Source organism: Mobula birostris, chromosome 7 (assembly GCF_030028105.1).
Source record: "Mobula birostris isolate sMobBir1 chromosome 7, sMobBir1.hap1, whole genome shotgun sequence".
Lineage (NCBI taxonomy): Eukaryota > Metazoa > Chordata > Chondrichthyes > Myliobatiformes > Myliobatidae > Mobula > Mobula birostris.
Window position 1 is genome coordinate 43,988,852 of NC_092376.1, and position 26,427 is coordinate 44,015,278.

General features: G+C 42.3%; 1 protein-coding gene across 1 annotated transcript in view; it reads right to left on the minus strand.

Annotated features, from left to right (window-relative positions):
- Window positions 1–26,427, minus strand: part of LOC140200722 (anoctamin-7-like) — a 64,396-nt gene that overhangs the window by 28,246 nt on the left and 9,723 nt on the right. Inside the window, exons 6-13 of the mRNA XM_072264302.1 lie at window positions 23,155–23,304; window positions 19,563–19,755; window positions 15,231–15,353; window positions 14,191–14,286; window positions 10,156–10,244; window positions 9,224–9,339; window positions 6,452–6,541; window positions 740–892 (exon numbers count right to left, since the gene is read on the minus strand). Of these exons, the coding sequence (XP_072120403.1) occupies window positions 740–892; window positions 6,452–6,541; window positions 9,224–9,339; window positions 10,156–10,244; window positions 14,191–14,286; window positions 15,231–15,353; window positions 19,563–19,755; window positions 23,155–23,304 (1,010 nt within the window). The remainder of the gene's footprint in view (window positions 1–739; window positions 893–6,451; window positions 6,542–9,223; window positions 9,340–10,155; window positions 10,245–14,190; window positions 14,287–15,230; window positions 15,354–19,562; window positions 19,756–23,154; window positions 23,305–26,427) is intronic.

The window sequence follows — 26,427 nt, forward strand, 5'->3', positions numbered from 1 at the left end:
ATCTTTCCTTAAATATGCAATGTATAACTCTGCACTTGATTGTTTTCTGGATATAGGAGTTGATATATATTGGACATTGCTGTATAGAAGAACGGGAGGTGGACTTGTTGAAATATACAAGATGTTAAGGGGATTGATAGGATGCATGATTCCACTAGTGTTCTTCTCTCAGAACAGTGAATCTTTGGATTTCTCTATCCCCAGAGCAGAGGTTAGTGGAAGTAAGCTGAGTGAATGTAGTCAAGGTAGAGACTGACATGTGAAACATGTGGGTGGAAAGAGAGCAAGAGAGAGCGAGAGAAAGCCTTTAGTTTCTGATCCTCTGCCACTGAAATCAGTTTATTTTTATTTGTTCTATTAAAACCCGTCATGATTAACGTTTGCAATTGAAATGCAAAATTTCTTTTGACATTTACCAAACAAGCAGAAAAATGGCCAAAACAATGATTCCCATTGACACAGACAGACAAAAGCAAATATGGTTTTGTAGGTACCATATCAAACATTTTAATGCTTTGTATTGGCAAAATAAGCCAAATACTATGTTTTGAAGGCTTTCAAATATGAGAGCAATAACAGAAAAAAATGATTGAAATTTACTATAGTTATTGATCTTACCTGGTTTACTCATTATACAAAGCTTTGTTATTTCATGATTTTATCTTAAATATCACAATCTAGTTACTTTCAAAAAATATTAGGACTGCATTATGAACCAAAAATAATCATCTATACTTACTTTTCCCATTACTGAAATGGATAATGCATTGAGTAACGAACTAACAACAGTAGTTAATAGAAAATATTCCAACGATTTGGAGTCTGTCACTCGAAATCTAGCCCAGGTATTATAAATGACCACTGCCAGGACGCTGATGAACACCCAGACCACCTACACATAATACAAAAGGCAAAAAAAAAGGTGATGTTTCTCACAAAAAAATCCTTATTCATTTTTAATGCGAGTTTGGTTAAGAAATACCAGTTTACAAGGTGTTAGTGCAGTTGAACTTCTGTAATACTTTGGTAATAACTTAACAGAATCCGACCGCATGTTGATGTCCATTGACATTGCAAAACGAGTTTGTGTACAAAGTACAGGGGACTTCAAATAATGCATTTGCATAGACATGTACATATAAGCATCCCACAATGAGGGTCTGATTCGTCATTTTCTACATCAATATGGCTGAATGTTTCATTTCCACTGGTGATGCCACATTGCCTATCTCTACCCCCACAGCTCTACTAGAGTAATATGGTTTGCTTCTTCCAGGCTGTATCATAATAGGTGACCTCACTTCACCACTCAGTGATCTAAACCTGCAGTTTCCTTTACTGATATGTATACAGTTTCATCTAGGACCCCTCCTCCCCACCTTGCTTCTCAAATTTTGGAACAGACTGCAAGCCGACGTTTAATGCCTTCGCTCAAACTACAGACATTGCAGTACTTGCAAAGTAATAGAGAGAGCGAGAGGGGGAGAGGGAGATCTACCTTGTATGTTTATTTATTCATTGAGATGCAGCGTGGAACTAGGCCTTTCTGATCCTTTGAGCCACATCACCAGGTAATCCCCAGTTTAACCCTAGCCTAATGACGGGACAATCTACAATCTACTAACTACCGGCTGGCATATTTTAGGATTGTGGGAGTAAGTATAGCTAAATGAGTCCCAGGAGCCAGTCTTACACTAATATTGCTGATAATCATGGTAAGAACATCCCCAAGAACTCTGCTTGGTTCTGCTTCAGTCTCCGATAGTGTATGAAGGATTCCAGTGACTTTGGGAAGGACCTTGCTAGAGTCTGTGTTTCCCAATGTAGGGGGGAGAGATCCCTGGGTATCCACAAAGATGTTACACGGGGTCCTGGGAATTTACCTGTGCTTCCCTGGCTCATGTTCTCTGGTTTGCAGATTATCTTACATTTGAAAACATTAAAGAGAAGCACATTTATCTTCCATTCTGCATCATAACCTGGATGAGGAACTTGTCTCATTAGTGCAGTTTGAAAAGGGGTCCGTCAACAAAAAAAAAGCTTTGTAACCTCTGTCACACGTTCCGTTGTGCCTGGATGATTACCGAATGAGCTGCTGGATTACCACACAAACAACATCCCTGATCACAAAACTTGACTTCACAAAACAAATGTAGCAGATCACCCAGTGAGCAAGAGTCAAGGCTGACTGCTTACACTGATTAGAACATAGAACATAGAACATAGAATAGTACAGCACAGTACAGGCCCTTCGGCCCACAATGTTGTGCCGACCCTCAAACCCTGCCTCCCATATAAGCCCCCACCTTAGATTCCTCCATATACCTTGTCTAGTAGTCTCTTAAACTTCACTAGTGTATCTGCCTCCACCACTGACTCAGGCAGTGCATTCCACGCACCAACCACTCTCTGAGTAAAAAATCTTCCTCTAATATCCCCCTTGAACTTCCCACCCCTTACCTTAAAGCCATGTCCTCTTGTATTGAGCAGTGGTGCCCTGGGGAAGAGGCGCTGGCTATCTACTCTATCTATTCCTCTTATTATCTTGTACACCTCTATCATGTCTCCTCTCATCCTCCTTCTCTCCAAAGAGTAAAGCCCTAGCTCCCTTAATCTCTGATCATAATGCATACTTTCTAAACCAGGCAGCATCCTGGTAGATCTCCTCTGTACCCTTTCCAATGCTTCCACATCCTTCCTATAGTGAGGTGACCAGAACTGGACACAATACTCCAAGTGTGGCCTAACCAGAGTTTTATAGAGCTGCATCATTACATCGCGACTCTTAAACTCTATCCCTCGACTTATGAAAGCTAACACCCCATAAGCTTTCTTAACTACCCTATCCACCTGTGAGGCAACTTTCAGGAATCTGTGGACATGTACCCCGAGATCCCTCTGCTCCTCCACACTACCAAGTATCCTGCCATTTACTTTGTACTCTGCCTTGGAGTTTGTCCTTCCAAAGTGTACCACCTCACACTTCTCCGGGTTAAACTCCATCTGCCACTTCTTAGCCCACTCCTGCATCCTATCAATGTTTCTCTGCAATCTTTGACAATCCTCTACACTATCTACAACACCACCAACCTTTGCGTCGTCTGCAAACTTGCCAACCCACCCTTCTACCTCCACATCCAGGTCGTTAATAAAAATCACGAAAAGTAGAGGTCCCAGAACAGATCCTTGTGGGACACCACTAGTCACAATCCCCCAATCTGAATGTACTCCCTCCACCACCACCCTCTGCCTTCTGCAGGCAAGCCAATTCTGAATCCACCTGGCCAAACTTCCCTGGATCCCATGCCTTCTGACTTTCTGAATAAGCCTACCGTGTGGAACCTTGTCAAATGCCTTACTAAAATCCATATAGATCACATCCACTGCACTACCCTCATCTATATGCCTGGTCACCTCCTCAAAGAACTCTATCAGGCTTGTTAGACACGATCTGCCCTTCACAAAGCCATGCTGACTGTCCCTGATCAGACCATGATTCTCTAAATGCCTATAGATCCTATCTCTAAGAATCTTTTCCAACAGCTTTCCCACCACAGACGTAAGGCTCACTGGTCTATAATTACCCAGACTATCCCTACTACTTTTTTTGAACAAGGGAACAACATTCGCCTCCCTCCAATCCTCCGGTACCATTCCCGTGGACAACGAGGACATAAAGATCGTAGCCAGTGGCTCAGCAATCTCTTCTTTCGCCTTGTGGAGCAGCCTGGTGAATATTCCATCAGGCCCCGGGGACTTATCTGTCCTAATGTATTTTAACAACTCCAACACCTCCTCTCCCTTAATATCAGCATGCTCCAGAACATCAACATATTGTCCTCACCATCATCAAGTTCCCTCTCATTGGTGAATACCGAAGAGAAGTATTCATTGAGGACCTCGCTCACTTCCACAGCCTCCAGGCACATCTTCCCACCTTTATCTCTAATCGATCCTACCTTCACTCTTGTCATCCTTTTTTTCTTCACATAATTGAAGAATGCCTTAGGGTTTTCCTTTACCCTACTCGCCAAGGCCTTCTCATGTCCCCTTCTTGCTCTTCTCAGCCCCTTCTTAAGCTCCTTCCTTGCTTCCCTATATTCCTCAATAGACCCAGCTGATCCTTGCTTCCTAGACCTCATGTATGCTGCCTTCTTCCTCCTGACTAGATTTTCCACCTCACTTGTCACCCATGGTTCCTTCACCCTACCATTCTTTATCTTCCTCACCGGGACAAATTTATCCCTTACATCTCGCAAGAGATCTCTAAACATCGACATGTCCATAGTACATTTCCCTGCAAAAACATCATCCCAATTCACACCTGCAAGTTCTAGCCTTATAGCCTCATAATTTGCCTTTCCCCAATTAAAAATTTTCCTGTCCTCTTTGATTCTATCCTTTTCCATGATAATGCTAAAGGCCAGAGAGCGGTGGTCACTGTCCCCCAGATGCTCACCCACTGAGAGATCTGTGACCTGACCTGGTTCATTACCTAGTACTAGATCTAGTATGGCATTCCCCCTGGTCGGCCTGTCCACATACTGTGACAGGAATCCATCCTGGAAACACTTAACAAATTCTGCTCCATCTAAACCCTTGGAACTAATCAGGTGCCAATCAATATTAGGGAAGTTAAAATCACCCATGATAACAACCCTGTTATTTTTGCACCTTTCCAAAATCTACCTCCCAATCAGCTCCTCTGTATCTCTGCTGCTACCAGGGGGCCTATAGAATACCCCCACTAGAGTAACTGCTCCCTTCCTGTTCCTGACTTCCACCCATATTGACTCAAAAGAGGATCCTGCTACATTACCCACCCTTTCTGTAGCTGTAATAGTATCCCTGACCAGTAATGCCACCCCTCCTCCCCTTTTTCCACCCTCTCTATCCCTTTTAAAGCACTGAAATCCAGGAATATTGAGAATCCATTCCTGCCCTGGTGCCAGCCAAGTCTCTGTAATGGCCACTACATCATAATTCCACGTATGTATCCAAGCTCTCAGTTCATCACCTTTGTCCCTGATGCTTCTTGCATTGAGGTACACATATTTCAGCCCTTCTACCTTACTGTCTTTACACCGTTTATTCTGCTTCTCTTTCCTCAAAGCCTCTCTGTATGTCAGATCTGGCTTTACTCCATGCACTTCTTTCACTGCTCTATCGCTCTGGGTCCCATCCCCCTCATAAATTAGTTTAAACCCTCCCGAACCATGCTAGCAAACCTACCTGCAAGGATATTGCTCCCCCTCGAGTTCAGGTGCAACCCATCCAATCTGTACAGGTCCCACCTTCCCCAGAAGAGATCCAAATGATCTAAAAATCTAAAACCCTGCTCCCTGAACCAACTCCTCAGCCACGCATTCAACTGCCATCTCCTCCAATTCTTACCAGCACTGTCACGTAGCACTGGCAGCAATCCTGAGAACGTCACCCTTAAGGTCCTGTTCTTCAGCCTTCTGCCTAATTCCCGAAACTCACACTTCAGGACCTCATCCCTCTTCCTGCCTATGTCATTGGTCCCAACATGTATGACGACTTCTGGTTGCTTTCCCTCTCGTACCAGGATGTCGTGCACCCAGTCAGAGACATCCCGGACCCTGGCACCCGGGAGGCAACAAACCATGCGGGTGTCCTCCTCACGTCCACAAAATCTCCTGTCTGCTCTCCTGACTATAGAGTCTCCAATGACGAAAGCTCTCCTCTTCTCCATCCCACCCTTCTGCACCACAGGGTCAGACTCAGTGCCGGAGGCCCTGCCACCATGGCTCACACCTGGTCGGTCGTCCCCGCCAACAGTATCCAGGACGGTAAACTTATTATTCAGGGGAATGGCTACAGGGGTGCTCTGCACTACCTGTCTGCTCATCTTCGCTTTCCCCCCTCTGACGGTCACCCAACGACCTGTTTCCGACAGCCTAGGTGTGACTACCTCCCTGTAGCTCTCATCTATGACTGCCTCATTCTCCCTTATGAGTCGAAGGTCATCCAGCTGCTGCTCCAGATTCCTTACATGGTCTTCCAGATCGCCCAGCCGCATGCACTTCTGGCAGATGTGACTCTGCGGAAGAGGGGCGTTCCCCCAAGACTGACACATCTCACATGAGAGGCACATCACCATCTCAGGGGACATTGTAAAAACTAACTGTGAGCAAGCTTGTCCTCCGCCTCTTCTCATCGAAGCCTCTCGAGTCAAAGCCTCAAAGCTCCACTCCTTCACTGGCCCACTCACGCTCTATCCATGTTCTTCTGCATGCTGTGTCTGGGGACTTGGTCATTGCCCTTAAGTCACCATTCTGAGCATCATGTGCAGCGTTAGTCCCATCCTAATACTGTTCTCATTCAGGTGTGCTATGTGCCAAGGAAATGGCACATTTTGAAGGGTTAAATTAAGAGGGATTTAAAACAAAAGGAAATATATGAAAGGGAATTCATTGAAAATCCTTACCATTAGAATTCCCACTGAAAATGAAAGCATATATTTTAGCTGTCGTCTGCGAGATGAGTAGAAGGCTTCAGGTTCACCTGTGATTCGGTCCTGAAAGATTTGAGAATATTAGAACAATTTAGAAAATATGCTTTTAAACAATGACAGTCAAGATCGACTTCCCTCAGATAAAAGAAAACAATGTTTTCAATTACTGTGTTAAGAAATGGCAGGATCAACAAGAGATAGAAAAAAAATTAATAGTATTAATTGACTCCAGGTAAAAAAAACAACACAAAACCTTCAGCATGCCAGGTATCAGCTGCAGAGAGACCTGACAACGTCTGCACTCCAAACATAAAGTCCATACTCCTCACAGAAACTGTCTGACCTGCTAAATACCTCATGAATTTTTGGTGTTTGGGATTAAAAATTGAACTGTTGCACTGCACACTTTGTTCCTCTTAAATGTTTTCATCGTCATTAATATAAGTATGCAATATTCTTCGTTCTACCTACTGTACAACAGAGCTCGTCATCGTGCGAGTGGTCTGGTTGCTGTGAAAGACCATCCCCTCACCAGTTTCCAAACTAATATCCCGATTTCGGAAGGGAACAGCTGCAGGAGAATCCTGGGCTGCCTGGTCACCTATCCTGATGATCCCATGTACATCTGACACAACCTTCCCTGAAGTCCTGTCGCTGACACTTCCAGCCTCTTGTACGCTGCTCAGCGAGTCTGGCTGCTGCTCTAAATGATCCATGTGGTTTGAGGGGAGGTGCAGCCGGACACCCTTTCTGCAGACGGTCATCAGGGACACTTGAACTCTCCCTGATCCCACGCAACTCGCTGTCGTCAGAAGATCGCCCAAGCTCACACACTGACTATGGCAGCAGTAGTTTAACCTTTTTTGGAACAGCTGCTCCAAAATGGGTGTTCTGGGGATCATGCATTTCTCTATTTTTGATGCCAGACTTCACTGCAAGCAATTGAACAGCCCCTCACCCGACAGAAGCATTTCCAATGGTCACTGAAGCTCCTCCCACTTTCTAAGCCTCAGAGTATGCAATCCTAAATCCCATATGCCTCAATCTGCTTTATAAGCCTCAAATTCTTCTTCTGTTTACTAGTCCCAAAGCCCAGGTGTATGCATCATATCTTTCTACACCCAGTTTCCATCCTCCAGCATTGCCCCCTTTCTCTGTGTCTCCCAGTGAAGCTTTCTTCATCCAGTCTTTCAGCTTCCCTTCATTCGGTGAGTGAAAATGGGGAACATCTGCAGATACTGAAGGTATAAAACAATAAGTACTAGAAATAGGCAGCAGGTCAGACCACATTTGTCGGAAGTGGAATAAAATAAATATTCCATATGGAACATTTGTAGATATTCTGGAGGGCTGTCAGGAGGTTACGGTTGGGACATTGATAGGCACAGAACTTGGCTGAGAAGTGGCAGGTGGAGCTCAACCCAGATAAGTGTGAAGTGATTCATTTTGGTAGATCAAATCTGAAGACAGAACATAGTATTAATGGCAAGACTCTTGGCAGTGTGGAGGATCAGTGATATCTTGGGCTCCATGTCCTTAGGACACTCAAAGCTGCTGCGCAGGTTGACAGTGTTGTTAAGAAGGCATATGGTGTGTTGGCATTCATCAACTGTGTGATTGAATTTAAGAGCCGTGAGGTAATGTTACAGCTATACAAGACCTTAGTTAGATCCCACTTGGAGGACTGTGCTCAGTTCTGGTCACCTCACTACAGGAAGGATGTGGAAACTACAGAAAGAGTGGGGAAGGGATTTACAAGGATGTTGCCTAGATTGGAGAGCGTAACTTATGAGAATAGGTTGCGTGAACTTGGCCTTTTTTCTTGGAGCAACGGAGGATGAGAGGTGACCTGATAGAGGTGTATAAGGTGATGAGAGGCATTGATTGTGTGGATAGCCAGAGGCTTTTTCCCAGGACTCAAATGGCTAACACAAGGGGGCACAGTTTTAAGGTGTTTTGGAAGTAGGTACAGAGAGGATGTCAGGGGTAAGGTTTTCACACAGAGAGTGGTGGGTGCGTGGAATGCACTGGCAGTGACAGTGGTGGAGGCAAATACAATAGGGTATTTTAAGAGACTCTTAGATAGGTACATGGAGCTTAAAAAGATAGAGGGCTATGCAGTAGGGAAATTCTAGGCAGTTTCTAGAGTAGGTTACATGGTCAGCACAACATAGTGGGCTGAAGGGCCTGTAATGTGCTGTAGATTTCTATGTTCTATGAAAAAGCTTGCTGTCTCTAATTCCTCTTCCCACAAATGTGGTTGGATGTACTGAAAAGGGTCAGCATTTTATTTTGTTTTATATCATTCAGCGAATCATTCCAAAGATTTTCTATCACATATTCTGCAGGAAGATTTTAATGGCTTTACTCATTCTCATCAGAAGTTGAGGTTGATAATGAGCATGTTGCTGTTGTTGGCTCTTTGGCACTGAACACTAGTCAGCTGGACATACCTGTGCCTGGCTTGTGTAGTGCCTATCTGTGGTTGTCATGGGCATTCAATTTTACATATCCACAACAATAATATTGTAAACTACTTTCTTTGTCAGCATGTTTGCTACTTCCACTTGGTACAGGAGTCCTCAATTTTGGTCTCCATGTTAGTGACCTAGGAGGATCCGTGCTTTACGAGGCAAGTCAGATAATCTCACCAGGTGCACTAGGGTCTTGGGCTCTTATGCAGCCACTCCACCAAACAGGTAGCAAGGCCGAAGGAAAGAGCCCCGTATATTCTGAAATACTCACCGGCTCCGTCCCGTAAAATTCAGGTCTCACTAGTTCATCACTTTCATAATCTTCAACATCCCACTCATACACAAGTTCTGCATTCTTCATCTTCCAGCATTCCAAAAATATTGTTCCTGGAAATTGAAGCACGGAGGAGATATTTGACCCACGTGCAGGTCTCACTGCAAGGAGATCAATACTCATACACACATTTAGCATAAGCAACCAATGATGAATCCATCCCTCCAAATGTTGTTAATCATCCACCTCAGAATCTTACAATGTTCTAATGCACTGCATAGCTGCATCTGTGAAATAGTGCAATACTCGTGATTTTCCATATGGTTTCTCCCCAGTCGCTGTCAGCCATCAGTAGAAGATGAATGATATAGGAGTACACTTGTATTGTTCTATCCAGGACCAAACATTCCTCTTAAAATCAGTGCCACCCTCCGATCTCTTGCCCTGGGATTGTTGGCTCAGCGGAGAAGTGCAGGATACCACTCTTTGCTTTTCACTGCCGCACTGCATAAGAAAACCACAAAATTCATCTGCATAATGCTCTCCCTTTTGGATGCTACGCAAACACATTTTTAAGGGAGAAGAGACCAATATTAGGAGTGGACTGGGAGGTAGTTTTTGTGTCATTGTGATACTTGTTTAATTATTTGATCTATTCCTAGCCATGTGAGCATACACTAACATTTGAAAGGAGAAAGTTTTGTCTCGGCTTTAGCCAATGTACCAATTCTAATGCTGCAACAATGAGAACGTGTTTTACCTTCATAGAAAATGCCCCATGGGGACCAGAGAAACATCATACATCACTGAGTGATCACCAGAATGCCTATTCAACTTTATATGCAAATATTTGAAATAAATTTCCCTTCCAATGTAATGTGTGTTTAATTCAGTATTGTATTTCATGATTTCTTACTGAAGTTTCTCACCCCACAGACAAATGAAAAATCCAAATGCTGGAGAAGCATAATTGTCAAAAGAAGAGTTGAACATAGTGAAGGTATCATCTGGCAGCACCCTGTGAAGAAGACCAAACTGGTGATAGGAGGAAAACAAACAATAGCAAAGTGGCATATTTAAAGTGAGACATTATTTGTTTCAATCTTGACCTCAAGTTGGGAATAAACTAATCATGTGCAATTAAGAAAAAGATTGATTACCACCCATAATAAGCCAATAATACCATCCTGAGACCAGTCAAGTTGACCTTTTCCCAATTGAAGCGTTCTGAAACTTCCATTATCAACTCTAACATCCAGTTAAAAATGGTACAAAGGCAAAGGCAGCCACTGTAACCTTCCATCTCATGTCTCATTAATTTCATTTTGGGTCTCAATCAAATTTAAGAAACAAAATACAAATAACAAAAACAGACATATTGAACAACAGCAAATTGCTTCAAGCAGTGTGTCAGATTCACTGATAGAATGAAATGAAACCATATGATAAGCTTAATTTTGTTTCATGACACCACTCTGAACTTCAGCAGAACTAAATACAATGTTCATTGTTAGATGGGATGGTAGCATAACGGCTAGTGAAACGCTTTACAAAGCCAACAATCGGGTTCAATTGTTCTACTGACTGTATGTTCTCCCCATGGCTGAGTGGCTTTCCTCCAGGCACCCCAGTCTCCTCCCAAATTCCAAGGTGCGTGGGTTAGTGTCAGTGAGTTGTAGGCATGCTATGTAGACGCTGGAAGTGTGGCGATACTTGTGGACTGTGTTGGTCATTGACACAAACAGCGCATTTCACTGAAAGTTTCAATAAAGTTAATCTTCAATGAAGTTAATCTTCATTTTTATCGTTTTCATTGTTTACTTTTTCAGGTTCTTTGCCAAGGCCAAGCAGCAGCCTGTATGTAGAGTACACAAGAGCCAGATGCCTTGCAGTAATGTATACATCATGCAAGTGCAGAACAAAAGAAGAATTGGGAATGATCAAACATGTCTCTGAATGCCCAGGAGTTGTAGGGATATTGTAAAAGAAGAAGATATTAGGACAATTAAGCACGGAGTTAGAAATTATTTTTCAGTATAATGTTTGAAGTGATCACATCCACAGTACTGTATCCAGTTTTGGTCCGTTCATTTGGTGAAAATTAGAGGTGCTGGAAAAGCTTTAACTGATATCCAGTTTAAAAGGGCCATATTTTGAAAACAATTGGTACATTTTCTCCTGAAAGAATTTACAACAATGATTTGATTGGAGTATGTTCTGGATTGGTTCCACGAGCTGGAGAGTACAGAATGACTTTTGGCTTTCAGCAGAAATGATGAAATTGGGAAGCAGGAAGCCACTGACTTATGAAGGATGTTGACCTACAAATTTGGGTATCAATTAATTGGTGCAGCAAAGGGAGCTAGGCAAGTTTCTGACATTCAGTGGTACTTATATTCAATGGTTTATTGAGTAGGATTGCAGTCTGTAATGCCACAGGCACTCAATGAATCATTCACAGAACAGGGCAGGAATTTGAGAGCTAGTTTCTCCAGTTTTTAAAAAATACATTTTCTTTGCTTTAAAAAGAGCAACATTGATATATACAGGCAGTCCTTGGGCTATACAAATTTTTTGGCCCTGAGAATTGTCTACATGTCAGAAATATCCGTTGTCTACATTTAGCCATCATCACAATGCTCTGTGTGCACTTGCTGTGATTCTTTCATTACAAAGTTTTACCCCAACTTTACTAATAATCAAATGTACAGTGTACTGCATCCAGTCAGTCATGAATACTACAAAAATGTTGTTACTGCCTTGAAGATGTATGATGAATTTGTGTAAAGTCATATTTCCATAAATCAGGTCACCTGTAGCTTGGGGAGCCCCTGAATGCTGTTTTCTCAGCGAGGAAATCTGACTCCAGATCATATGGGGAAGGTGGGGGATGGGACAGGAAAAAAAACGTATTTAATGGTTCATGAGAAAATCTGCAGATGCTGAAAATTCAAGCAACGCACACAAAATGCTGGTGGAACTCAGCAGGCCAAGCAGCATCTATAGGAAGAACAGTCAACGTATCGGGCCGAGACCCGTCGTCAGGACTAATGGAAAGAAGAGATAGTAAGAGATTTGAAAGTGGGAGGGGGAGGGAGAAATCCGGAATGACAGGAGAAGACAGGAGGGGGAGGGATGGAGCCAAGAGCTGGAAAGTTGATAGGCAAAAGGGAGACAAGGCTGGAGAAGGGAGAGGATCATGGGACGGGAGGCCTAGGGAGAAAGAAAGGTGGAGGCGGAAAAAACCCAGAGGATGGGCAAGGAGTTATAGTGAGAGGGACAGAGAGAGAAACAAGGGGGGAATAATAAATAAGTGATGGGGTAAGAAGGGGAGGAGGGGCATTAATGGAAGTTAGAGAAATCAATGTTCATGCCATCAGGTTGGAGGCTACCCAGACGGAATACAAGATGTTGTTCCTCCAACCTGAGTGTGGCTTCATCTTTACAGTAGAGGAGGCCGTGGATAGACATGTCAGAATGGGAATGGGATGTGGAATTAAAATGTGTGGCCACTGGGAGATCCTGCTTTCTCTGGTGGACAGAGCGTAGGTGTTCAGTGAAACCGCCTCCCAGTCTGTGTCGGGTCTCGCCAATATATAGAAGGCCATATCGGGAGCACCGGACGCAGTATATCACCCCAGCAGACTCACAGGTGAAGTGTCGCCTCACCTGAAGGGACCGTCTGGGGCGCTGAATGGTGGTGAGGGAGGAAGTGTAAGGGCATATGTAGCACCTGTTCTGCTTACAAGGATAAGTGCCGGGAGGGAGATCGGTGGGAAGGGATGGGGGGGGGGTTGCAAATGGACAAGGGAGTCGCGTAGGGAGCGATCCCTGAGGAAAGCAGAAGGGGGGGAGGGAAAGATGTGCTTGGTGGTGGGATTCCATTGGAGGTGCCGGAAATTACTGAGAATTATATGTTGGACCCGGAGGCTGGTGGGGTGGTAGGTGAGGACAAGGGGAACCCTATCCCTAGTGGGGTGGCGGGAGGATGGGGTGAGAGCAGATGTGCGCAAAATGGGAGAGGTGCGTTTGAGAGCAGAGTTGATGGTGGAGGAAGGGAAGCCCCTTTCTTTAAAAAAGGAAGACATCTCCTTCCTCCTGGAATGAAAAGCCTCACCTGAGAGCAGATGCGGCGGAGACGGAGGAATTGCGAGAAGGGGATGGCATTTTTGCAAGAGACAGGGTGAGAAGAGGAATAGTCCAGGTAGCTGTGAGAGTCCGTAGGCTTATAGTAGACATCAGTAAATAAGCTGTCTACAGAGATAGAGACAGAAAGATCAAGAAACGGGAGGAAGGTGTCGGAAATGGACCAGGTAAATTTGAGGGCAGGGTGAAAGTTGGAGGCAAAGTTAATGAAGTCAACAAGCTCAGCATGCATGCAGGAAGCAGCGCCAATGCAGTCGTCGATATAGCCACGGAGAAGTGGGGGACAGATAGCAGTATAGGCATGGATCATGGACTGTTCCACAAAGCCAACAAAAAGGCAGGCATAGCTGGGACCCATACAGGTGCCCATGGCTACACCTTTAGTTTGGAGGAAGTGGGAGGAGCCAAAGGAGAAATTATTAAGAGTAAGGACTAATTCCGCTAGACGGAGCAGAGTGGTGGTAGAGGGGAACTGGTTAGGTCTGGAATCCAAAAAGAAGTGGAGAGCTTTGAGACCTTCCTGGTGGGGGATGTAGGTAAATAGGGACTGGTATTTAATGGTTGATTAGACTGCATCATGTCAAGATGCATTTAATGAAGAATTGGTCTTTGCCTGTTCTCTTCATTGTATCGGTCAACTCAGGTCGAGAACAATGAAGGGTGAGATCATTGTGGAGAATGGAGTATGCCTTAATGAAGATGTACTCCTGAAGTCAGATCATCTTCCTTCTCAGATGATGGGAAAAGCGGGTGTTTTCATTAAACCAAATGCAAACACAGTACAGCCATTAATATCTTATCTACAACTTCATACTTACTGAAAAGTACAATTATAGTGGTTCTCAAAAGCACATGTCCCATTCATTAATTGTTCAATATTCCTCTTCCTTTGAGCAATATTGTCACATTCAGCCCTAATAAAAGGAATACAAGAGTTTATATGTTCTAGCTCTACTAACGTGTTAATGCAAACTTAAAACTAGCTGATACAAAAAGGGAACCAGTTTTGATAAGGAATACAAACACAGCTATAGGCTAATCAGTCTTACAGTTAGGCCAAGACAGTTGGCACCTCACTTTAATTGTCTTGGGTCCTCATATCTTGAGGAACTTAATTAATCATTTTAACTTGCTCAAGTAATTTGAGGACTAAATTTGATTCATAATGAAGAAATGAGAGTCTATAACACCATTTACTCTGACACATATCAAAACACTAAGGAAGCCATTTGCACTTCGTTTCTACCCCTACCTGCCTCCACAAACAGAAAACAATCTGTACCCATCTGCAACCGGTCTCTAGGGCAGTGAGAGTCCGGCAGCATTGATAATCCTTCTGTGAGTTCACCCATCCACATGAAAGGATTACTAGCCTCTCCCAAGTTATTAAAAATAATGCCTGCTGCCTTGCTCACTCTGACTCTTGTGGAGAGAGGCAGAGTGCAAGACAACCCACAGAAATGGGCAGTGGACTGGCAAACAGATTGGGCTAATAAGGTAACAGGGTATGCAATGCTCCTTTGGATGGTTATACCAAGACTTGCTTACAACTATCAGAAAGTAGCTTATTGCAGGGTTGCTGAACAGCAATAAAACGAGCTGTCCAACAGGCTTAGGTTCCATTTTATTGCTACACACCTGCTAATGGGTGTTGAATGGTAGGTGCTCTTGGTTTTTACACCTGTGTGGTAGTGGGACAGTTAAGTTCAGAATTATTAATATAATGAAACATTACCCAAATTCCAACAAATAACCAACCTCTAACTTTTTTTGTTATCTTACACTAAAAATCTATTCATGTATTACACAAATACTCAGAAGCAGGACGTAAACATTCAAAATGCTACTGAACAACTACCTGATCTGATTCACTGCTCTTTCGGCAACTTCTGAGACCATACTTGGAGTTGAACAGACCAAGTTACAACTAAGTTCACACAAGAATGTGTTAACATTACTGATGGCCTTGTTACAGGAAATACTGAAGAGAAAACACAAAGCATAAAACATTGGTTAATTCAGAGGGTTAAGTGTGGAAGTGGTACTTAATTTAAATCCTTCACTATTTTACTCAATGCAGTAGCAGAATATGTATTGAGAAATTTGACCAAGGAAGTCAACTTCTTTAGAAAGTGAGTGCATTAGGGGACGGGACACAAAGGACATGTTAGAGTTTGCCCAAGCAACATAGAATGTTCTTTCTGTATGGTTATGACAAGGACTTGTGTGAGGAGCCAGCTGCATTCATTGCCTGTAAACCTGTCTGGGGCACACTGGAAATCCTGCCTTGGGTGTTTTTTTATAATCATATAACAATTACAGCACAGAAACAGGCCATCTCGGCCCTTCTAGTCTGTGCTGAACTCTTACTCTCACCTACTCCCACCAACCTGCACTTAGCCCATAACCCTCCATTCCTTTCCTGTCCATATATCGATCCAATTTAACTTTAAATGACAACATCGAACCTGTCTCAACCACTTCTGCTGGAAGCTTGTTCCACAAAGCTACCACTCTCTGAGTAAAGAAGTTCCCCCTCATGTTACCCCTAAACTTTTTCTCTTTAACTCTCAACTCATGTCCTCTCTCCCCCACTCTCAATGGAAAAAGCCTATCCATGTCAACTCTATCTATCCCCCTCATAATTTTAAATACCTCTATCAAGTCCCCCCTCAATGTTCTATGCTCCAACGAATAAAGACCTAACTTGTTCAACCTTTCCCTGTAACTTAGGAGATGAAACCCAGGCAACATTTTAGTAAATCTCCTCTGTACTCTCTCAATTTTATTGACATCTTTCCTATAATTCAGTGACAAGAACTGTACATAATGCTCCAAATTTGGCCTTACCAATGTCTTATACAATTTCAACATTACATCCCAACTCCTATACTCAATGCTCTGATTTATAAAGGTCAGCATACCAAAAGCTTTCTTCACCATCTTATCCACATGAGATTCCACCTTCAGGGAACTATGCACCATTATTCCTAGATTTCTCTGTTCTACTGCATTCTTCAATGCTCTACCATTTTACCATGTATGTCCTATTTTGATTAGTCCTACCAAAATGTAGCACCTCACATTTATCAGCATTAAACTCCATCTGCCATCTTTCAGCCCACTCTTCTAAGTGGTCTAAATCTCACTGCAAGCTTTGAAAACCTACTTCATTATCCACAACTCCACCTATCTGCTTTACTTACTAATCCAATTTACAACCCCATCATCCAGATCATTAATGTATATGACAAACAACATTGGACCCAGTACAGATCCCTGAGGCACACCACTAGACACTGTCCTCCAATCTGACAAACAGTTATCCACCACTACTGCCTGGCATCTCCCATCCAGCCACTGCTGAATCCATTTAGGTACAGGCAGTAGTTTTTAAAATGGAAGGTGCATTATTGGCTGATCTACATGATCTATATAGATCATATCATGTAACTTGGATGTTGCTTTCAAGGTCTTGTCCATGACTGAGGTGATGGACAAGAGGGAGACAATACCGTGTGGGAACCAGGGAGGCATGAAGTTTTGCACAGACAATGGAGAGGCACAAAGTAAAGATTAAGGGCAAGTTTTTGGTTTGCAGGCAACATTTCACATTTCTCTCAATATTCCTCCCTGATTTCCTTCAATCAATACATCCGGATTTCATTTCTCTTTCTTCTGAAAAGTGTAAATTTTTCTCTGTCCATATACCTCAAGTGTAACGAGCAACATACTAAGTTTTGGCATTAGTTTATTACTGTAGCATGTACCAAGATACAGTGAAAAGCTTGTTTTGCAATCAGTTTATACATATCAAATCATTACACACTGTATTGTGCTACAACAGCAATTCATAACCTTTTTTTTAGGTCAATGAGCACAACCATTAACCAAGGGGTCCTGTGTACTCCAGGTTGGGGACTCCTGTGCTAAAATAAGTTAAAACAATAACAATATAGAATAAAATGTAAAAGCCACCAAAAGAGTACAGTGCAGGAAAACAATAAAGTGTAAGATTGTGAGGCCAAGAGCACCTCTTATCGTATAAGAGGTCTGTTCAAGAGTCTGATAACAGTGGGATTTAAGCTGTTGAGCCTGGTGGTACGTGCTTTCAGGCTTTTGTATCTTCTGCCCAATGGTAGAAGGGAAAAGGAATGTCTGGGGTGAGGGGGGTCTTTGATTATGCTGGCTGCTTTACTGAGGCAGAGTCCGAAGAGGGGAAGCTCATTCCTGTTATGTTCTGAACTGTGTACATAACTCTGCAGTTTTTTTTGTGTTCACATGTAGAGCAATTGGCATATCAAGCCATTATGCATCCACAGACAAAATGCTTTCTATGATGCATCGATAAAAATTGGTAAGAGTCAACAAGGATATGCTGAATATCTTTAGCCTCCTGAGGCAGTCGAAGTATTGGTGAGTAATCCATGGTCATGACATCGTGTTTGGCCCAGGACAGACTACTGGTGAGGTTCACACCTTGAAGCTTTCAATCTTAACACTGATGATGTAGACACAAGAATGTGCACCACCCCCTTTTCTCTGGTCAATGACTGGCTCTTTTGTTTTGTTGATATTGAGGGAAAGATTGTTGTTATGACACCACATGGAGGAGAAGATGGCGGTGCGATACAGCTCGCAGCAGCCACTCTGGTGGTGATGTCTGTTATTTGTCAAGTAGGGTGCCATGCACAATCCTGATTTGATGGAGATGGACGTGAGAGCACGGAGGAACAGCCGGTGAATCTTCTGAAATGCCTGCTTCGCTGCTGCTGCTACTGTGTGGTCCAAAATCTCCGGAGAAGGCCCTGAGTCCTCGGCTTTGCTTGTTGCTCAGTGGCCGGGGCGGGGTTGAAGTGCTCAGCAGAGGATGGTGCTCGGAGAGGCTGTGTCGGAGGGGCTGGTCGGAGGCTCGAAGTTTTCGGACGGACTCAGAGTCTGTTGTGGTCGGGTGCTTCCAATGGTGCTGCATCGGCAAGTTGGCGGTGCTTAGAGGTTCATGGCAGGGAGAGTTTCTCTCTTCTGCCGTCTGCGTGAGATGATGAGGCTATTGGGACTTTGAGACTTTTTTTTTACCATGCCCATGGTCTGCTCTTTATCAAATTACAGTACTGCTTTGCACTGTTGTAACTATATGTTATAATTATGTGGTTTTGTCAGTTTTAGTCTTGGTTTGTCCTGTGTTTCTTGTGATATCATTCTGGAGGAACATTGTATCATTTTTTAATGCATGCACTTCTAAATGACAATAAACGAGAACCTAGTGTCCTCATAATCTAATCTCAATGAACTCCCTATCTCCTTCCTGTACTCTGGCTCAGTTATTTGAGATGTAACCTACTACAGTAGTATCACCTGCCTAATGAAGTTAGCAGAATCAGGGCATGCTGTCGTGAGTGTACAGAAGAGGGTTGAGGATGCAACCTTGTGGAGCATCAACGTTGAGGATAATTGTAGGAGAGGTGTTGCTGCCCATCCTTACTGACTGTGCCTGTTGGTCAGAATATCTAGGTTCCAGTTGCAGGGGGAGGCATTAACTCCCTGGGACTGGAGTGTGGTCATGAGTTTGCTTGGAATAATAGTATTGAAGGCAGAACTGAAGTCAATAAACAATAAGTATGCCACCAGAGCAAACAACTTCTACAAGTTTCTTACAAGCCGTCACTAACACATTCTCTTTATTTGCACTAAACAGCCCATGACTGCAAAGGGCAGGATGCCACTGAAGGAAGTCAAGCTCAGCTGCACATTCTCCTCAAGCTAACCATCACTGGCAGATACGAAGTCATAGCTGTTGTCACCAATAACATGTGAGACACAATGCAAGATTTCTTCCCTCATTTTTTTCTTCTTCAGTACTTCTACTTCGCACTCTAAGCTTTGCATATCAAGTTGCAGTTAATTACATCAGCAAGCCCTCTCTCTTTCTGGAGAAAATTGACTTTTTTTTCTTTTTAACTTTAGTTGTTGAAGATGTGAAGACACTTTTGTCACCTCAGGGAGTAAATGCCAGACTAATTAGCCCCATGTAACTCAGTCTCATTATCTCGGGTACCATCATCACAAATACTTCACAGTTTTGGCTAAACTGATCTCCCCAATGAATCAAACTATGCAGATCACAACGCAGAATACATCTTACCACTAGTTTCAGAGCACAAATTCTTTAAGAAAATAAACTGAACAGTACCTGTAATAAAGGCCATAACCGAAAATAGCCAAGCCAACGAATACAGGTAGAATTAAGAAGAATAAAAGCACTTCCATCACAGCAAAATAAAATGCAATTTTTTCACCAAAATAGTTTCTAATCTTCCATAATGGTTGAAATCTGTAACTATTAGCCCACAGATTATTAAGGTCCGTCCAGCTGTTGTGATGACCTGTGGAAAATTAACAATTCATTATTTTTAATAAAGGCTTGCAAAATGAATGTGAAATTTGAGTTATAGCCACTAAAACAAGTGTTATTTTGATGCTTTCCACTTTCAAAGGCTGTAAGAATATTCCAAGAAACAATATAAAATTATTGGGGAGTCAGGGTGGAAGTGATGATTAAATTTGTTCTTGTTTTATACTTAATATGCAGTAGGTTGACAGTTTTACCATAAATCTTACTTCTGAAATTTAATTGCAATTTAAGTAGAAGATGAGAGCATGCCCAATTATCAGAATCAGATTTTATTATCACTGACTTGTTTCACATAAAGTTTGGTATTTACAGAATATTTAGCGAGATTACAAAATATATAAAGGAAGGAGCAGAACTACACTTCCTCTCAAGGAATGAGGCTGACCAAATAACTTTAGTGGCAGCTGGGGGGGGGGGTTTACTAAATGGTCCGATCAAAAGTTCAGGGATAACACATTCCTTTTACAGTGAAGGATAGACACAGGTTCTGTGAACCTTAGTCGATGAGAGATGGAGGGTCTTGTAAGAAAAAAAGAAAGCATTCATTATTGTTAGGCAGCTGGTACAAATGAATCCTGGATGAATATAAAAAGCTCAAGTGTAAGCTTAAAAGGGTAAACAGGGGGGCAAAAAAAGGGCATAAGATTGATTTGGCTGCAAAGTTAAAGGAATTCCTAAGAGTTTCTTCAGTTATAGTAACAATAAAGGGTGACTAAGGAGAGATTAGGTCCTCTTAAAGACCATCAGGGCCACCGCAGGAGCTGGTCAAAATTTTTAAAATCCATTAAATATATCTCAGTTTACTAAGGAGAATATCATAGACACCAAATAAATGAAGGTAATAAGTAGTGAGGTCTTGGAACATATGCATATTATGAGGAAGGAGGTACTTGTGGCCTTGAAGTGCATTAAGGTGGGAAATCCTCAGGGCCTGACCAAGTGCATCCCAGGAACTTATAGAAGGCCAGGGAAGAAAGAAATTGCAAAGGCCCTTGAGGAGATATTTGTTTCATTGTTCGCCACTGGTAAACAATGGTCCAGAACAGTAGAGGGTGGCTAATGTTGTTCCATTGTTCAAGAAGGGTAGCAAGGACAAGTCAGGGAACTCCAAGCCGGTGAGTCTGACTTCAGTTGTAGGAGAATTTTTTTTTGGGGGGGGGGGGGAGGAAAGAATTTCTGAGGGACAAGACCTACTACCACCAGTTGGATAATCAAGGCTGGATCAGGAGTAATCAGCATGTTTCTTTTTGTATAGGAGGTCATGTTTGACACAACTTTTGGAGTTTTTTGAAAGGGCAACTAAGCAGATAGATGAAGGTAGGGCAGTGGATGTTGTCTACATGGACTTTACTAAGACGTGACAAGGTCCCACGTGGCAGACTGATCTGGAAGGTTAGTTTGCACGGGATTTGGGGTGGGGGGGGGGGAATACTTGTGAGGAGGATTCAGAATTGGCTCAATGATAGGAAGAAAGTGCATAATGATTGAAAACAACAGGAATTCTGCAGATGCTGGAAATTCAAGCAACACACATCAAAGTTGCTGGTGAACGCAGCAGGCCAGGCAGCATCTCTAGAAAGAGGTACAGTTGACGTTTCAGGCGGAGACCCTTCGTCAGGACAGTCCTGATGAAGTGTCTCGGCCTGAAACATCGACTGTACCTCTTCCTAGAGATGCTGCCTGGCCTGCTGCGTTCACCAGCAACTTTGATGTGTGTTGCATAATGATTGAATGTCAGTTCTCTGACTGGAGGTTTGTAACTAGTGAGGTAGCCAGAGGACAGTGTTGAGACCACTATTAGTCATGTATGTAAACGATTTGGATGTGAATATATATGGTGTGATTAGCAAGTTTTCTGATGATACTAAATTAAGGGTCTTGTTAATACTAAAGAAGGTTAAAATGAATTTCAAAAAGATCTTATTCAGATAGGGGTGGGCTGAGGAATAGCAAATGGATTTCAACTTAGCTAAGTATAAGTATGAATGATGTATTTTGGACATTCAGGCCAGGGAAGGACCTACACAGTAAATGGCAGGGCACAGACGAGTGCAAAGGGACCTGGGAGAAGTTGGCCAAGCTGGAACTTTATTCCATGGAGCACTGGAGAATGAGAGGTGACTTCTCAGAAGTCTATAAAATCAAGTGGCACATGAATAAGGAGGGAACAGTCATAGACTTTCCTCCAAGCTTCAAGAGCTCAAAATGAGAGGCCATGGACACAAGAGGGATTTAAAAGAGCACTGAGAGGTAACTTATTTGCACAAAGGGTAGTGGGTACCTGGAATGGGCTGCTGGACAAAGTGGTCGAGGCGGGCACAACTGCAACAACTAAGGGGCATTTAGAGAGATACATGGAGGGGAAGGACTCAGAGAGTAATGAGCCGAAGGTGGGCTAGCAGGGAAGATGCTGTGGTCAACATACACCAGTTGGGCTGAAGGGCTTGTTTCCATGTTGGATGACTCTGTGGATGGAGTCCAGGATTCATGATTGTTCTGCAGTTTAAAAAAGTGTTGAACACCTTATGGACTTTCTCTTCGTGTTTCCTCTCAGACATCCAGAGGTCAACCAATCTATTGGATATAGCCCATTGGAACAGTGTTGCCCTGCGTGTTTCCAGGGGACAATGTGGGGTGAAAAAAACATTTTAAAATCAAGATACACGGCTTCATTAAAAATGTTTCAACCTCGAATGCAGACTGCATCCACCCCTCACCCTTACCTCATAACCTCTGACCCATGCCCACCAGTTCAAATCAAAAGTGGACAAGGCTCAACTTCATAAAATGAGTAAAAAATGGCATTTTGTGATCGGTTACAGAATATACTTTAACTAGAAGTGGGTGAGGGAGAAGCAGAAAAACATTGCTGCATTCCAGCAGACTTCAAATATCTTGAACTTGACAAGTTCAAGGTCAAGCCACACACCCTATGCATAGTCTATGTGCAGGAAATGCATATACTCACAGGTAATTCATGGATTACTGTGCTTAATGAGTTGATAACAATATTAGAAAATGAATAAATTTTGTACATCTCAGTTTTGGGATTGCTGAGTCTCAAATTTAAAGGCTAAAGTAACAAATTCCATTGGTAATGCATAGAAGTAGCATTTACTAAAACATTCTACTGTACGTCACAAGGACAATGCCAAACAAAAATATGACAAGTACTAATTTGTTCAGCATCCGTAAAAGATCCCAAGTTATTATCAGTCTTAACAGAGTTTAAGTGATTAAAAAGGGACCAAATAGGAAAGCCAGAAGTCATGATCTTATCTTTACTATTAAAGTCAATATCTGAAATATTATGCGCAGCCAAAATTTATTTGTTGTCGGTCACACTGGGCATATAATTTCTTCTACCTACCAGCATTTTCTTGTGTTGAGGGTGCACTGACATTCTTTTGAAAGTCATTTTCCGGTCCTTCATGCAGTGTGAATGCAGATGTAAACGCTTTCTTCATTAACAAATATGGTAGACTGCAAATCAATTTTGTTTCTCCATCAGTCATAAGATCTATTTATCAAAAAAGAACAAGTTGCATAAACAAGTTTTTCAGTGAATGTTCCTCTTAGTGTTGAAAATTGAGTACAGAATTATATGATAGATGACAGCCTTGACTGAAGTGCTCAGTCCTCTAAATCTGGAAATTTGGATTACATCACTTCACAGTCAGGTTCACAAATTCTAGACAGAAATTCTGAAGGGTGTGCTTACTTTTGGATCAGATCTAAACTGCCTCATCTGTTCTCTCAGATGGAATCAGAACATACCATTTGAAGGCAATAAATTGCCACCATCCATTCCTCAAACATAGACCTATCACTGAGCTATTTGCAGGACACCAACCCTTGACTAACTTTCATAACTGAAGACTTCAAAAATATTGGCCTAGATTTTGCTGACACAAGTCCAATTCTGCTGCCTCTATCAGCTCGCCCCAAACTTATCTGGTCCTGATGCAAGAGCGAGGAGTGTGGGCAAATACCTTTCTTGCTCAAAATATTCCACACCCTAATGGTTAGGGTTTTAAATAGACGAAAGAGAAGCACTGCTCCAGCACTTCCGCTTGAGCTTTGAAAACTGATAAAGCCCCATACCAGCTATGCCAATTAAAAAAAATGAGTTATATGATTTAAAGAATTAATATCTTTTAATATTAGTTTTGATTTATTTAAAACATTTTATTATTTTGAAACATTATCATTGAAAGCCAATGAAAAAAGAACTTGAACACATCCACAATCCTCAAGTGAAATCAATAGGCAGGCAGATTCCACCAATATCCAAACACTGGCACAAAAGCCAGGGAATTTCAAGATTAGGTTGGCTGATGTTCAGATAAACACACAATATGTATACTTGCCCGTGCATGCTTGCTTGATCCCAGGCTTGCTGCTACTCATTAAGGAAATTCCAGATTGCCTCAAGGATATCGTGCAAGAAGCTGTACAACTACAAGTTTTTTAGTGGATCTACAAACCAAACTGCTTGAGTAAGGTCATTGAGTTACGTAGTATATAATAGTTAATCGGAAGGTTAATCTTTTTATTTCCATACACAAAAACACAATTTTAAAAATATTTTTGTCAGATTTTATTATTTGGTCTAATGTATAGTTCTTTAGCTTTCGGATTAAATGGAGTCTATCTCAAAGGAACAGTTTCCTGAACAAAAACAGAAAACGATGGAAATGACTCAGCAAGTCAGGCAGCATCTGTGGAAGGAGGAACAGACAATGTTTGGGTCTGTTTTCAGAACTTTTTTGTGGGGGGACAGGAGTGAAAAGAAATAAAATTGGTTTTCAGTTGGAAAGAAAAGTTACAGAAGGTAGTGTCTGATGGGACAAGTTGAAATGGCTTAATGGGGAGAGTTATCAACACTTTATAAAGACAGATTCTGCAGGGAAATCCAGAATACTGCAGGAATTCAGCAAGTCGGGCAACATCTATGGAATTGGGTAAACAGTCAATGGTTCAGGCCAAGACCCTTCATCAAGGCATTAGCAAATTAGACCAGAATTGTTAATGGTCGGAATTGCAGTCGGCCAGACTTAAGCAGGTAGAGGAAGAGAGAAAAAAAAATGGTAAATACAAGAGGTCAGACAGCATCTGTGGAAAGAGAAACAACCAATGTTTTAGATGAGCGATCCTTCATTTGACTTAACCATATAACAATTATAGCATGGAAACAGGCCATCTTGGCTCTTCTAGTCCGTGCCGAATGCTTACTCTCACCTAGTCCCACTGACCTGCACTCAGCCCATAACCCTCCATTCCTTTCCTGTCCATATAGCTGTCCAATTTAACTTTAAATGACAACATCGAACCTACTTCAACCACTTCTGCTGGAAACTCGTTCCACACAGCTACCACTCTCTGAGTAAAGAAGTTCCCCCTCATGTTACCCCTAAACTTTTGCCCTTTAACTCTCAACTCATGTCCTCGTTTGAATCTCCTCCACTCTCAAATAGCCTATCCACGTCAACTCTATCCATCCCCCTCATAATTTTAAATACAGTACCTCTATCAAGTCCCCCCTCAACCTTCTACGCTCCAAAGAATAAAGATCCAACTTGTTCAACCTTTCCCTGTAACTTAGGAGATGAAACCCAGGTAGCATTCTAGTAAATCTTCTCTGTACTCTCTCTATTTTGTTCACATCTTTCCTATAATTTGGTGACCAGAACTGTACACAATACTCCAAATTTGGCCTTACCAATGCCTTGTACAATTTCAACATTACATCCCAACTCCTATACTCAATGCTCTGATTTATAAAGACCAGCATACCAAAAGCTTTCTTCACCACCCTATCCACATGAGATTCCACCTTCAGGGAACTATGCACCATTATTCCTAGATTTCTCTGTTCTACTGCGTTCTTCAATGCCCTACCATTTACCATGTATTTTGATTCGTCATACCAAAATGTAGCACCTCACATTTATCAGCATTAAGCTCCATCTGCCATCTTTCAGCCCACTCTTCTAACTGGTCTAAATCTCTCTGCAAGCTTTGAAAACCTATTTCATATCCACAACTCCTTAGTATCATCTGCATGCTTACTAATCCAATTTACCACTCCATCATCCAGATCATTAATATATATGACAAACAACATTGGACCCAGTACAGATTCCTGAGGCATACCACTAGTCACCGGCCTCCAATCTGACAAACAGTTATCCACCACTACTCTCTGGTGTCTCCCATCCAGCCACTGCTGAATCCATTTTACTACTTCAATATTAATACCAAACAATTGAACCTTCCTAACTAACCTTCCATGTGTTTCTTGTCAAAGGCCTTACTGAAGCCCACATAGAATTGTTATATGGTTATATGGTTATAACATCCGCCGCTTTACCCTTGTCAACTTTCCTAGTAACCTCTTCAAAAAAATTCAATAAAATTTGTCAAACATGACTTTCCACGCACAAATCCATGTTGACTGTTCCTAATCAGACCCTGTCTATCCAGATAATTATATATACAGTACCATCTCTAAGAATACTTTCCATCAATTTACCCACCACTGACATCAAACTCACAGGCTGATAATTGCTAGGTATACTCTTAGAACTCTTTTTAAACAATGGAACAACATGAGCAATACACCAATCCTCTGGCACCATCC